Consider the following 14,223-nt stretch of genomic DNA (forward strand, 5'->3'; position numbering starts at 1 on the left):
CAAGCTGGAATCAAGATTGCCGGGAGAAATATCAATAACCTCAGATATGCAGATGACACTACCCTTATGGCAGAAAGTGAAGAGGAACTCAAAAGCCTCTTGATGAAAGTGAAAGAGAAGAGTGAAAAGGTTGGCTTGAAGCTCAACATTCAGAAAACAAAGATCATGGCATCTGGTCCCATCACTTCATGGGAAATAGATGGAAAAACAGTGGAAACAGTGTCAGACTTCGTTTTTTTGGGCTCCAAAATCACTGCAGATGCTGATTGCAGCCATGAAATTAAAAGACGCTTGCTCCTTGGAAGGAAAGTTATGACCAACCTTGATAGTATATTAAAAAGCAGAGACATTACTTTGCCAACCAAGGTCCGTCTAGTCAAGGCAATGGTTTTTCCCGTGGTCATGTATGGATGTGAGAGTTGGACTGTGAAGAAGGCTGATCGCCGAAGAATCGATGCTTTTGAACTGTGGTGTTGGAGAAGACTCTTGAGAGTCCCTTATACTGCAAGGAGATCCAACCAGTCCATTCTAGAGGAGATCAATCCTGGATGTTCATTGGAGGGACTGATGCTAAAGCTGAAACTGCAATACTTTGGCCACCTCATGCGACGAGTTGACTCACTGGAAAAGACTCTGATGCTGGGAAAGGTTGGGGGCGGGAGGAGAAGGGGACGACGGAGAATGAGATGGCTGGATGGCATCACCGACTCGATGGACATGAGTTTGAGTGAACTCCGGGAGTTGGTGATGGACAGGGAGGCCTGGCGTGCTGTGATTCATGGGGTCGCGGAGAGTCGGACACGACTGAGCGACTGAACTGAACTGAACTGACTGAGAATGGTCGCTTGAGAGATCTGTGGGATCAGGAAAGACTTTCCTTTTTTAAGGAAAAATATGTTTGAATGATTAAAGACAGAAAAGTTGACGTTGCTGTAGAAAAGTCAGTTACTGATAAAAGTCTAGAAGAAGATAGCAAAATGGGCATAATTGTTCTTTGATAGATGCTTTTTCTTTTTTAGCCAGAGGAAAGAAGAAAATGGATGCAGTGCTGATAGTTTGAAAGTTGATGGTTGATTGATGAGAAGATTTCTCTGATCTTTAATCTTTTTCATCTTTGTTTAGTAAGACAAGGTCATTTGTGGAATGGAAGTTAGGAGGAAGAGTCATAGAACTCCATGAAAATTCTTGTGAGGAATAGGAAAGAGCATTTGTCAGAGAAAGATAGTAAAATTTCTGGGAAGCTTTGAGGGCCTAGTTGAAAATAATTTATGAAACGTTATTATGAGAAGTTAGATGATATGTAAAGATATAATAAAGCAAAAATGGTATGGAATTGTCTTTGCTTCCTTTTTTTTTTTACTATGTTATTTTTATTTTTTGGCTGTGTGGCATGGCATGTGGGATCTTAGTTCCCCAGCCAGGGATCGACCCCTCTTACCCTTCCCCCCCACGTTGGAAGCGCAGAGCCCTAACCACTGGAACACCAGAGAAGTCCCTTTACTAGTTGGTTTAAACCTGAAGGCTATAGAAGTCTCTTCAGGTGAAAGGTCCTTTCATGCAAAATTCTGTTTTGGTACCTGATTTATTTATTTTTTTTTAATGTGTGCTGGGAAGATAAGCCGAGCTTAGTTTTTATTTTTAAATTGAAGGATAATTAGAGAATTTTGTTCTTTTCTGTCAACCTTCTATATGAATCAGCGATAGGTATACATATGTCCCCTCCCTCTTGAACCTCCCTTCCATCTCCCTCCCCATCCCAGGTACCTGATGTTTTGTTATTGTTGGCTTTGATCTCCACAGGTGTACAACCTGTTTCCCTTGCTTGAAGGAAATGACCTATTAAGACTCTCTGCGTGGAGAAATCCTGTCAAATGAGGCAAGAGGAATTTCTATACCAGTGAGGCTTTTTGCTTTAACATAAAGTTACAGTTTAATAGCAGTTGTAATAAACTGGATTTTGAAATAATTGAAATCTTAGGTCAATTCTCATTTTGTCTTATGAAGTATAAATCATTTAATAATCGACACTAGTTAAAAAGAAACATTGCAACATTTCAGACACTAGTTCTGAACATTTGAAAAAAGCAAGTTAAAGGTCACATTTTACTCTTTCAACCATTTTTGAGGTTTTAAATTTTAAAAGGTTATAAAACTACGTTTTTATTTAAAAAATTATAGGTGATGAATTTCTGGTTCACTGGGAATGCACCCTTTTTTAAACTGAGTACTATATTTTTTATTGTGGTTTTATATATATATATATAGTGAAATTTATTTTAATCATTTTAAATGTACAGCTCAGTGGCATTAAGTACATTTACAGTGTTGTGCAACCATCACTACTGTCCATTTTCAAAACTTTTTCATCATCTTGAACAGAAGCTCCATACCCATTAAATGATAATTCCCTATTCCGTTATGCCCAGTGTCTTGCAACCACAATTCTGCTTTTTGTCAATTTGCCTTTTTTACATACCTCATGTAACTGACTCGCATATTTCACTTAGCCTTGATATCCTCAAGCTTCATTCATGTTGTAGCATGTGTCAGAATTTCTTTCCCTTTTAAGGCTAAATTATGTTTCTTTGTATGTGTATACCACATTTTGTTTGTTCATTCATCTGTTGGTGAGCACTTGGGTTGCTTCCACCTCTTGACTTCTGTGGATAATGCTGCTATGAACATGGGGTGTACAAATACCTAATTTGAGTTCCTGCTTTCAGTTCTTTTGGCTGTAATCCGTAATATACATATGATTGCTGGATCATATGGTAATTCTATGTTATACTCTGAGTGAACAGCAGACTTTTCCACAACAGCTGCACCATTTTACATTTTCACCAGCACTGCTCAGGGTTCTAATTTCTTCATATTCTTGCCAACATTTTTTAAACAAGATTTAAAAATGTTGATAATAGCCATCCTAATGGGTGTGATGTTGAATCTCTTAGCTTTGATTTCCATTTCCCTAAAGACTGATGATGTTAAGGATCACTTCATGTGTTTATTGGCCATTTGTATATTTTCTTTGGAGAAAGCTTGTTCAAGTCCTTTCCCCATTTTTTGATTGAGATGTCTTGGCATTTTTGTGGAAAATCTGTTACAAATATGAAGTTTTGATATATTTCCAGACTCCTGGTTCTCTTTTGAGGTTTCTAGTAAATTTTGAAGTTGAGAAGTGTGTATCTTCCAACTTTCTTCTTTTGCAAGATTGTTTTGACTATTCTGGAACCCTTGAATTTCCATGTGAATTTTAGTATCATCTCATCAATTTCTGTAAAGAAGTCAGCTGGGATGTTAATAGGGACTCTAGAGTCTGTGGATCAATTAAAGGAGTATCTTCATCTTAATAAATTCTCAAATCCATGAATAAGATTGTTCCCATTTTTTTTAGATCTTTTATTTCTTTCAATAATGTTTTGTAGTTTTCAGAGTTTGAATTTTGCTGTTGTTTTGTTAATTTTTTTCTAAATATTTGTGTGTGTGATATTGTAAATGGAACTGTTTTCTTAATTTCATTTTTGGTTTGTTTATTGTACTTTATAGAAGTAGAATTCATTTTTTTCTGTATATTGATCTTATGTCGTACAACTTTGTTGAGCTCATTTATTAGCTCTCAGATTTTTAGTGGATTCTTTATGGTTTTCTACATATAATATCATTATTCTACTTTTCCAGTTCAGAGCCTTTTATTTCTGTTTCTTGCCTGATTGACTTGACTAGAACCTCTATACAGTATGGATTAGAAGTGGTGAAAGGACATCCTTGTCTTGTTCTTTTCTTGATCTTAAGGGGAAAGCATTCAGTCTCTCACTATTAAATATGATATTTCCATTTTCCTTGTAGATATACCCTATTAGCTTCAGGAAATTTCCTTCTATTCCTAGTTGTTGAGTGATTTTGTCAAGAAGAGATGTTACAACTTGTCAGAAGCATTTTCTACATCCGTTGAGATGGTCGTCTGGTTTTTGTCCTGTTACTTTTTGTTAAGTTATGGTGTTACTTTAACTGATTTTTAGATGTTAAGCCAATCTTGCATTCCTTACTTGGTCATGGTGTATAATGCTTTTAATATTGCTGGATTTGGTTTGTTAGTATTTTGGGGGGGACTTCTGTGTAAAGATAAGGTTTGTATTCGGAGAAGGCAATGGCAAGCCACTCCAGTACTCTTGCCTGGAAAATGCCATGGTTGGAGGAGCCTGGTAGGCTGCAGTCCGTGGGGTCACTAAGGGTCGGACACAACTGAGTGACTTCACTTTCACTTTTCACTTTCACACATTGGAGAAGGAAATGGCAACCCACTCCAGTGTTCTTGCCTGGAGAATCCCAGGGACTGGGGAGCCTGGTGGGCTTCCATCTATGGGGTCACACAGAGTCGGACACGACTGAAGTGACTTAGCAGCAGCAGCAGCAGCAGCAAGGTTTGTATTGATCTGTAGTGTTTTGTTTTTTTTTTTCAGCTAAGAAATGGAGTTACTCAGATTCAGTGAGAAGTACACTCCACAGAGTGTGAGGCATCTCAGGGGGCGAGTACAGCAGCCTGATCTGTAGATTTTTTTTCTTGCGATGTCTTTGTCTGGTTTTCTTATCAGGGTAATATTACCTTTACAAAATGAATTAGAAGAAGTTTCCTCCTTCCTTTTTTTGGGAAGAGTTTGTGAAGGATTAGTGTTAATTCTTTAAACATTTCTTAGAATTTACCAATGAAGTCATTCAGTTTTGAGCTTTTATTTATAAGAGTTTTTTTGACTGCTAATTCAACCTCTTGTTATGGGTCTGTTCTGGCTTCCTGTTATTTCTTGACTTACGTGATCTGGTGTCTTTTCAGGAATTTTGTCCATTCCATTTAGATTGCCTACTTTGTTTGCATACAGTTTTTCATTGTATTCCTTTGTAATTTTTTACTTCTGTAAGTTGGTAATATTGTCCCCTCTTCATTTTTGCTTTTAGTAATTTTAATTCTCTTTCTTTTTTTCTTGGTCATTGTTTACTAAAGGTTTTTCAACATTCTTGGTCTTTTTAAAGAACTAGTTTTGGTTTTGCTAATATGTATTTTATTTCCACACTAATCTTCATTCACTTCCTTCTGCTTTCATTTGGTTTCAGTTCAGTTCAGTTCAGTCGCTCAGTCGTGTCCGACTCTCCGCGACCCCATGAATCACAGCACGCCAGGCCTCCCTGTCCATCACCAACTCCCGGAGTTCACTCGTCTTAGTTTACTTTTAATTTTTTTTAGTTTTTTTAAAATTTATTTATTGTTTTAGTTTTTTAAGATTGGTTTAAAAGCTTTCTCTTTGCTTAATATCGGTGTTTATAATTACACATTTTCCTTCAGCACAGCTTTAGCTGCATCTCATAAGTTTTGGTATGGAGTTGTGGTTTTATTTTTAATATCTCAGAGTTTCCTTCTTAGGACTTCTTCCTTCTTTGACCAACTGGTTATTTAGGATTATATTGTTTATAATTTCCATACATTTGTGAATGTCTCAGTTTTCCTTCTGCTCTTGATTTCTGATTTCATCCCATCGTTATCCAATAACATACTTTGTATGATTTCAGTCCTTTCAGATTTATTTAGATTTGTTTTATGGCCTAATACAGTCTGTCACGGAGAATGTTCTGTGTGTGCTGGGGAGAATGTGTATTCTGCTTTCGTTGAGTGTTCTATACCTGTTAGACCTAGTTGAATTATTACAGTGTTGTTCAAGTCAGTGTATCAAAACCTGAGAGACTGTTATTATTTGTCCTACTCATCCTTTATCTCTTGAATAACACCAGATTATTTTAATGTTGTGAGACCTCAGTTGTTTCTGATAGGGAAACGAGCAGTTGAAGCAGAAAGTTGGGATCCTCAATTCTTTAAAGGAACACACTGGTCTGAAACTTGTTAATAAAGCCATAAAGATAAAGGAAGGGTTGACAAAGATTTCTTCATTCTCTTTTCAAAAACAACTTTATTGAGGAATAATTTGCATTCCATAAACTCACTTGTTTTTAAGTGTATAATTCAGTGATTCTTAATTGGTTTATAAGTGTGCAGCTATCACCACAATTCAATTGCTGAACATTGCCATCACTCTAAAAAGATATGTTGTGTCTGTTTACAGACACATTCTTTGTTTTACCCTTTATTCTGTTTTTTAGAGGGAGGGGGAAGAGGGCTGCACACCAAGTGGCTTGTGGGATCTTAGTTCCCTGACTAGGGATCAAACCGGGGGCTTTGGCAGTGAGAGTACCAAATCCTAACCCCTGGACTGTGTTAAATACTCTGGACCATGTTAAATACCACTGGACTGTTAAATACTTGTATAGTGTTAAATATTCAAATACATTCAAATAGTTCTCTCATCTAATCCTTACCATCCAATTAGTATGGACGTTTTTTAAAGGACAGAAGTGAGATTTATATAGATTACTTACCTAAATCATATGTCTAGTGTGTTATATAATCACAGCTAAATATCAAGTATCCAGTTCCACTATAAAGGCAGTTTCACTTGGACATAGCTGCTAGTAGCGGATGGATAAGACTTAAAATAACCGCAATGAGTAGCAACTCTATTAAAGGGCTATTAAAGCCAGCCCTTTCCTTTGTTGAGTACCCCAGTCCCATGTAGTCCATAGTATAGTTCACTTTTAGCCTCTCGTTACAGGTAACTGAAAAGTAAAGATACAGATAGCACATAGTCTGTAGTAAAAATATTTAAAATTATTTATTTATATTGATTATAGTTATTCCATTGACATAAAGAATGGAAAACTCCAGAGAGGTTGAACAAATGCAGATCAAGGTGAAAGTCAAAAAGACAGAAATCAAGAGACTTGAAGAGAGTATTGACAAATTTCAAAAACTGCAGTGTGAGGTTTGCATTTTAGATTGAGGAGAGTGTAGACCTGCCTGTAGAGTTTGGAAGTAGTCCTGAAAGAGGAGCCGGAAGACTTAAGAGGTGGTCAGTAGAGTTAGGATGCAGTTTAGCATAAGATTTAATCCTAACCTTATATTTCTCAGCTAAGATATAGTACAGATCGGAAAAGCATGGTTATTATGTAATCAAAAGACTATGACTTTAATAGGAAAATGGACAAAAGATGTAAATAGGCAGTTCACAGAAGAAGAAATATAAAATATGAATGGCTAAGCAGCTCATGAAAAAGATGTGCAGTCTTAACTATCAGAAAAATTGAGTAGAATACAGCTATGAGCTTTCAAGATCAAGGACCATCTAGGAGTCATTCTTTATTTTTTCCCTGGCTTCTCGAACAGTGCCTAGAAGTAGCAGACAGGTTCCTGTATTTGTTGAGTAAATAAAACAAGTAACGTTGGAATAATTTTTTTTTTAATTTCTTAGGTGATTCAATTAAAAAAGAGTCATAATGCCTGGATTGAAAACGGCATGGTTAAAGGGCAATGTTACACTCTATTAAAACCTCTTTTTGAAAAGCAGTTTAGTGGTATACATTAAAGTGGAATAGCATATATCCTTTGATTGAGCAATTTCACATGGAGAAATTTATCTGAGACAAAAATAGTGTGCACACACATATACAATCATTATAATGTTTGTCATACAGAATTCCAGATACATCCTCTTCATTTTCTGGTTAAATGAATACTATGCAGGCAATAAAAGAATGAAAATTCATATATATTGTTATGGAACTATGTTCATTACTTCTTAAATGAAGTAAGAATTCTATGTGTAATAGTTTTCAGCTTTACTCTCTGTGACTCCTTGGAATATGATTTATTTCAGGGAGGTGAAACTATTGGTGACTTTACTTTCTACTTTATAGTGATCATATTAGAGTTTTGGGGCCGAGAGCAAGTATTACTTGTGTAATTGGAAAAACAGACCCATCAAGGTATATCTTTTTTGAAAAAGGAACCTTTTTACACTGTTTGTGGGAATGTAAATTGGTGTAGCCACTATGGAGAACAGTGTGGAGATTCCTTAAAAACCTAAAATAAGAGTTACTGTATGATGCAGCAGTCCTACTCCTGAGCATATATCTGGAGAAAACTATGATTCAAAGAAATACATGCACCCCATTGCTCAAAGCAACACTGTTTACAGTCGCCAAGACATGGAAGCAACCTGTGTCCATCAGCAAATTAACAGATAAAGGTGATGTGGTATATATACGCAATAGAGTATTACTTAGCCATGGAAAATAATGAAATAATGCCATCTGCAGCCACATGGATGGACCTAGAGATTATCATACTAAGTAAATCAGAGAAAGACAAATGTCATATAATAGTGCTTATATGTGAATCTTAAAAAGATACAAAGAACTTATTTACAAAACAGAAATAGATTTAAAGACATAGAAAACAAACGTACAGTTACCAGAGGAGAAAGAGGGGAGGGATAAATTAGGAGTTTGGGTTTAAAATATATGAACTACTGTATATAAAATAGATAACCAGCAAGGACCTACTATATAGCACAGGGAACCGTAGTCAGTATCTTGTAATGACCTATAATAGAAAGGAATCCGAATATATATATGTCTATAACTGAATCACTTTGCTGTATACCTGAGACTAAAACAATGTTGTAAACAACTATATTTTACTAAAAAAAAATTTTTTTTAAGGTTTGTCTTTTTTGGGAAATACATAGGTGGAAGACTATTCCCTATTAACATTTGCAGGAACGATCAAAATACCAAAATATTTACTGAGGGATAAGAAAGGTGATTTAACTAATTAGGGAGACATGTTTCATATTATGCATGAAAACTGAATATTCAGATTTTCAGTTTTCTTATGTTTAGCTTATGAGAATGGTGGTGGGCATGTTTTCCTGTTAGTTGTATTTCTGTATACTCAGCACTTAACAGTTCTATTTCCAAGTATAAGCTAAAGAAATAATGAGGCCGTCAATCATATGGCATACATTGTGTTGCACCTACTTTTCCTTACATAACAGCATTTATGGAAATTCCCCAGGTTAATTGGAAATTATCTACTTCATTTGCTTTAATAAATCATGGTTTATTTAACCATCTCTTTGTTCTTGGGCATTCAATTATTTTAAATTGTTTTACCACTAACAACAGTGCTGCAGTGAACATCTTTGTAGCCTATAGCTGTGCTTTTAATTCTGTGGAATACAGTCCCACAAGTGAGGCTACTGGGCTGAAAGGTTTGTCTTTATTCTGGCTAAGTTTGAAATGTCTTCACCATTTTAATAACTGTCATTTTAGAAAAGTACATGACTCTTAATTGTTATTAAATAAAACATTTTATTATTGAATTGGGCTTTTAAAATCCCACATTTTGGGATTTATTTCTTGCCTCTGTTTTACTGATCAGTTTGTTCATTTCTTTACCATGCTATTTTGATAATGGTAATGGATTATAATAAGTCTTAATTTAGTATGGCAGGTTATTCTTGTTCTCCCCGATGCTAAGTATATAATAGACGCTTGTTGCATATTAAGTTAATAGTACACTTAATAAATATTAAATTTTGCTTTAGATAAATTTTGGATATTCATTTACTTTTATTGAACCGAAGCTTGGCCTGTGGATGTTGTCCCTTTCTTGCAAGTAATAAGTGTAATTTTTTTCTGAAATGTGATAAATCATGAGAGGAGTTGAGGAGAACTGGATATCAGAGTGGATTTGGAGGTGCACCTTAGTCATGAGAAAAATACTGTAAGCCCTAGAGGAGAAATAGTTTGATGGTAGTCCCAAGGCTGAAAAATGTTGGAAAGCACCCGTCGTGCTCTAATTAATCACTCTTAACCTTTCATATTTTATTTTTAAAATCTCAAACCTAAGAAAAGTACAATACAGATCTCTATACCCTTCACCTAGATTAACATTTTTACTGTTAACATTTAGTTGCTGCTGCTGCTGCTACTCTTCCTTCTCCTCTTCCTGACTCTTTCCTTTACCTCTGTCTTTCCCTCCATCCTTAATCGATCCCTCTCTCTTTTGTCTCTCCCCCCAACCCCACACACAACACTTTCTACAGACATACTATTTATACATACTAGGTATAGATTCCAGTGGGTATTGAACCATTTGAGAATTGGCAAACATAACATTTCTCCTTGTGTTGTATATGTCCTAAGTAAGAATCAAGGATTTTCTCTTATGAAATAGAGTAATACAGTAATAACTGTAATGAAATCACAGTTGAGGGACTTAACATTGCTGTGTTATCTGAAATACCATCCATAAAAACAGAACTACCATATGATCCAGTACACAAACGAAAACAAAAACACTTGAGTTATATGCACCCTTATGTTAGATGCGGCATTATTTGCAATAGCTAGGATATGGAAGCAGCCAGAGTTCCATTGGTAGATGAGTGGATGAAGATGTGATATATAAATATGTATAATGGAAAATTACTCAGCCATCACAGAGAATGAAGTCTTTCCATTGGCAACAATATGGATGGCCCTAGAAGGTATTATCCTAAAAAGTTAAATAAGTCAGACAGGAGACAGAGAAAGACAAATACTACATGATTTCACTTATATGTGAAATCTTTAAAAAAAAAAAAAAAGCCAGCACAATAAAACAGAAACAGAGTTTTCCATACAGAGAACAAACAGATGGTTGCCAGAGGGGAGGGGTTGATGTTTAAGGAAAGAAATAGGTGAGGATGATGAAGAGGTACAAACTCCAGTTAGGAAGTAAATGAGTCAAAGGTTTGAAATGTACAGTGTGAGGAATATGGTCAGTAACTATATATTATCTTTGTATGATGAGGTATCTTACTAGATTCATTGTGGTGATCAGTTTCAAATGTATAGAGGTAAATCAGGTTGTTTAACAGGAACGAACATAGTGTTGCTGATCAATTACACTTCAGAAACAAACTCAGAAAAGACAGAGTTAAGATTTGTGGTTACCAGAGATGGGGGATCAGGGTCAAGGGAATTGGATGAAGGCTGTCAAAAGGTACAAACTTCCAGTTATAAGGATAAGTGCTAGGAAGGTGCTAGACAATACAGTTTAATAAAATTAACAGTGCTGTATGTTTTACTTAAAAGTTGAGAGTCAGTGATTGAGTTCCCTTCAAAAATTATGTTTTTCTATTTCTTTAATTTTGCATCTGTATAAGATGATGAATGTTCACTTAACTTACTGTGATGAAGACTTTATGACGCATATCAAAACATTATACTGTTAACTTTTCAAGTGCTGTGTATTATATCTCAATAAAACTAGAAGAAAAAATTTGTAATATATCAACTTAAAATAAGTACTGGATAGGTACTTAAACAATTTACCTTAAGTAATTAAAAATTTTAGAAGAAGAACCTTCTTTCTACTTGCTAATTTTCTTTTAGAAATTGTTTTATCTAGTACATTGGTTGTGATATAGCAGTTTGTTATTTTTTTTTACTGAATTCCACTTCAGCATAGTAGTTGCAAATATAGGAGGAATATAGTTTTGCCTGTACAACAGAGATATACTTCAAATTGAGTCATTTGAATTTCATATTCATTTTAGGTCAGCTCAAGTGGAATTATTGGCATTACTGCTTTGGGGAAAACTTTATTTTAGGCAGAGATACTGATATTGAAAGACACAGAAGGAAAAAATAGAACCAATGTATTAGATGTGAAAATAAGTAAAATCAGAAAATACCTAGAGAATAAGAACTGAAACTGGGATATTAGTTCTTACTAGCAATCATTTAATTCCATCATGAGCTTCTTGGCAGTTTTGTTAAAAGAGGAAATATTCAGTGTGATGACTTTTATTGTTTAAGAAAACAAAGTTTTTATTATTGAATTATAGGAGGAATTTTATTGTGGGAATCATCCATTTTTGCAGTAAATGTTCACATGTTTCTTGCATGATTATGTTAGTGCTGTTGAGTACATAAAATTAAATCATAATTTAAATAAGGCATGTCTGTTGTTTTCTGATTGTTCAAGAATTTGGGGGTGGGGACTGCTCTGGGTCTCCATTGTGTTGAGCAGGCTTTCTCTAGTTGTGCACAGGCTTCTTGTTATGGTGGGTGAGCTTCTCTAGTTGGGGCACATGGGCTTAGTTGCCCTGCTGTATGGGATCTTAGTTCCCCAACCAGGAATTGAACCCGCGCCCCTTGCAGTGGAAGGTTAGAGTCTTAACCACTGGATCACTGGAGAAGTCCCTGAGCTTTCGAGAATTAAACTTAGGAAATTAGAGGAAATTGGTAGTTAATGCAAAAAGGGATATAGACAAGTTCATGTGTTGTGGCACCATAGCTCTCGAGGTCTATTTGAAGTTTGATTGTTAGTGATACACAGTTATTAGTTGGCACAAGTGTGCTAGGGGATAATAAATGTTCTTTCGTTTTAATTTCTGAATACCAAAGTGTAGATGTTTTGTGGTGTTTATTAAAGAAAGAATCAAATACTTTTTGTGGTTCTGATGGGAGACCAAAGAAAGCACACGCTATTCCCATAACCTCAAAATAGTTTATATTCTTTTCTAAGTTTATTAGAAAGTTGTCCATAAAAGAAGGAACTTGAATATACATTTGGATTCCTGGAACACATTTTTAAACACTAAGTTGCTCTATTTGAATGACAGTAAATTGCAAATCAGGAAGTTTTATATTTAGATGTTTATTTGTGCTTATAAAAGTCCTCAAGAATATATTGGTTTTGCTGTCCTTTCTCATTTTGCAATTATAGTTTCTACCAGTCTTGATTGACTTTAATTTTCTGATTTAATTTAATTTCTGAATCTTATCATAAGGCTGGAAATACTCCACTGTATAACCTGGTCTTTCTGTTTGGCCTCCAACAGAACTTTCAAAGCAAAACAAAGCATAACTAGGACAGATGATTAAATCTGTCTCCAGGGAAGAGTGTGTTGCAGAGTCCCTGATAATCTCTTGTCCCAGGATTAGACAGCAGTTTTCATTATTATCTATTGACCAAAAATCCCACTGATATAAACTACTTTCCTTGGTTTCTTCTTAGTGAAAACAGAACATACTGTCATGATTATAATAGAAATGACACCCTCATTTACCCCTTCTCCCAAAAGACTTTTTCTGTAAAATTTCAACTACTGTTACTAACCCAAGTTAATTTTAGATTCTGCTGCTGAAAGCCTCAGTGTTGGCATTTATTGAGGTGTTAATTGAAATATTAATGTATTTAGAGCAGAAATGTCGTTTTTTAGGGAATCTAGAGCAACAGCAAAGCTGAGATCAAACTGCCATAAGGATGGACACCAAGGAAGCTGTGTTTGGGACAAAAAGAAATCAAGATAAGGTAGATGGAAAGTAGAGAAAAGCACTGGACCCTGGGGGGTGGGGGTGGTAGGTAGGTGTGGGTTGTATGCTTCTAATGACAAAGAATAGTTAGATTTCTGAAGAAGCAGCCACAGAAGGCTTATAGGAAATACTAAGAATTATGAGTTTAAGTACTACTTTTCCTCTGAATACATAAGTTTTAGCTGACTTTTAGCTAGCAGAAAACTTAAAAAATTCATAAGGCTAAGTGTTTAAATGGGGTGGATCCTAATATCCTGGGCCAGTGTTTCCTATCTGGATAGTTGTGGGAAGACACTGTCGGTTTTTAGTAGATAACGTGAATGTGAAGTCGCTCAGTCGTGTCTGACTCTTTGTGACCCCACGGACTGTAGCCTACTAGGCTCCTCCGCCCATGGGATTTTCCAGGCAAGAATACTGGAGTGGGTTGCCATTTCCTTCTCCAGGAGATCTTCCCAACCCAGGGATTGAACCTGGGTCTCCCGCATTGTAGGCAGACGCTTTACCGTCTGAACCACCAGGGAAGTCCTCTTTTATTTAGTAGATAAAACCATTGCCAAAACCCAACTTCAGTACTAATGCCTGTTACCACTTGAAAGTTAAAAGGGAATATCTCATTGAAGCGTTAAACTGACAAAATGAGTATAGAACATTTAATTTTTCCTTTTTTTGTGTGATGTAAAGGTTTTGTTTCTCTTCATAGCAACATGAACCGTGAAGACCGGAATGTGCTGCGTATGAAAGAACGGGAAAGGCGGAATCAGGAAATTCAGCAGGGTGACGACGCCTTCCCACCTAGCTCTCCTCTCTTTGCTGAGCCATACAAAGTTGTAAGTTGTCCTTTGAATGTTTTTTCCCCCTATAATGTAACATATTTTGCTTTTAAAATGTTTAAACTTGAGTTTTTATATTAGAAAGAGTTACTGTGTTATGCCCTTGAACATTTTTTCCTTTCCTCATAATAGAATGTACTTC

At 35.6% G+C, this 14,223-nt stretch overlaps 1 protein-coding gene across 3 annotated transcripts in view; it reads left to right on the plus strand.

The window, feature by feature from the left end:
• AFF4 (ALF transcription elongation factor 4) overlaps positions 1-14,223 on the plus strand; it is an 83,455-nt gene that overhangs the window by 14,997 nt on the left and 54,235 nt on the right. For 2 of the 3 annotated variants that reach the window (XM_055431314.2, XM_055431312.2), the window contains exon 2: positions 13,952-14,078. In XM_055431314.2, the coding sequence (XP_055287289.1) occupies positions 13,956-14,078 (123 nt within the window). In that variant the 5' untranslated portion in view covers positions 13,952-13,955. Of the gene's footprint in view, positions 1-13,157; positions 13,250-13,951; positions 14,079-14,223 lie in introns of all 3 variants that reach the window. The other variant, XM_055431313.2, reaches the window with a different exon arrangement.

Source organism: Moschus berezovskii, chromosome 8 (genome assembly GCF_049115385.1).
Source record: "Moschus berezovskii isolate FMDL1 chromosome 8, NW_MosBer_1.0, whole genome shotgun sequence".
NCBI lineage: Eukaryota > Metazoa > Chordata > Mammalia > Artiodactyla > Moschidae > Moschus > Moschus berezovskii.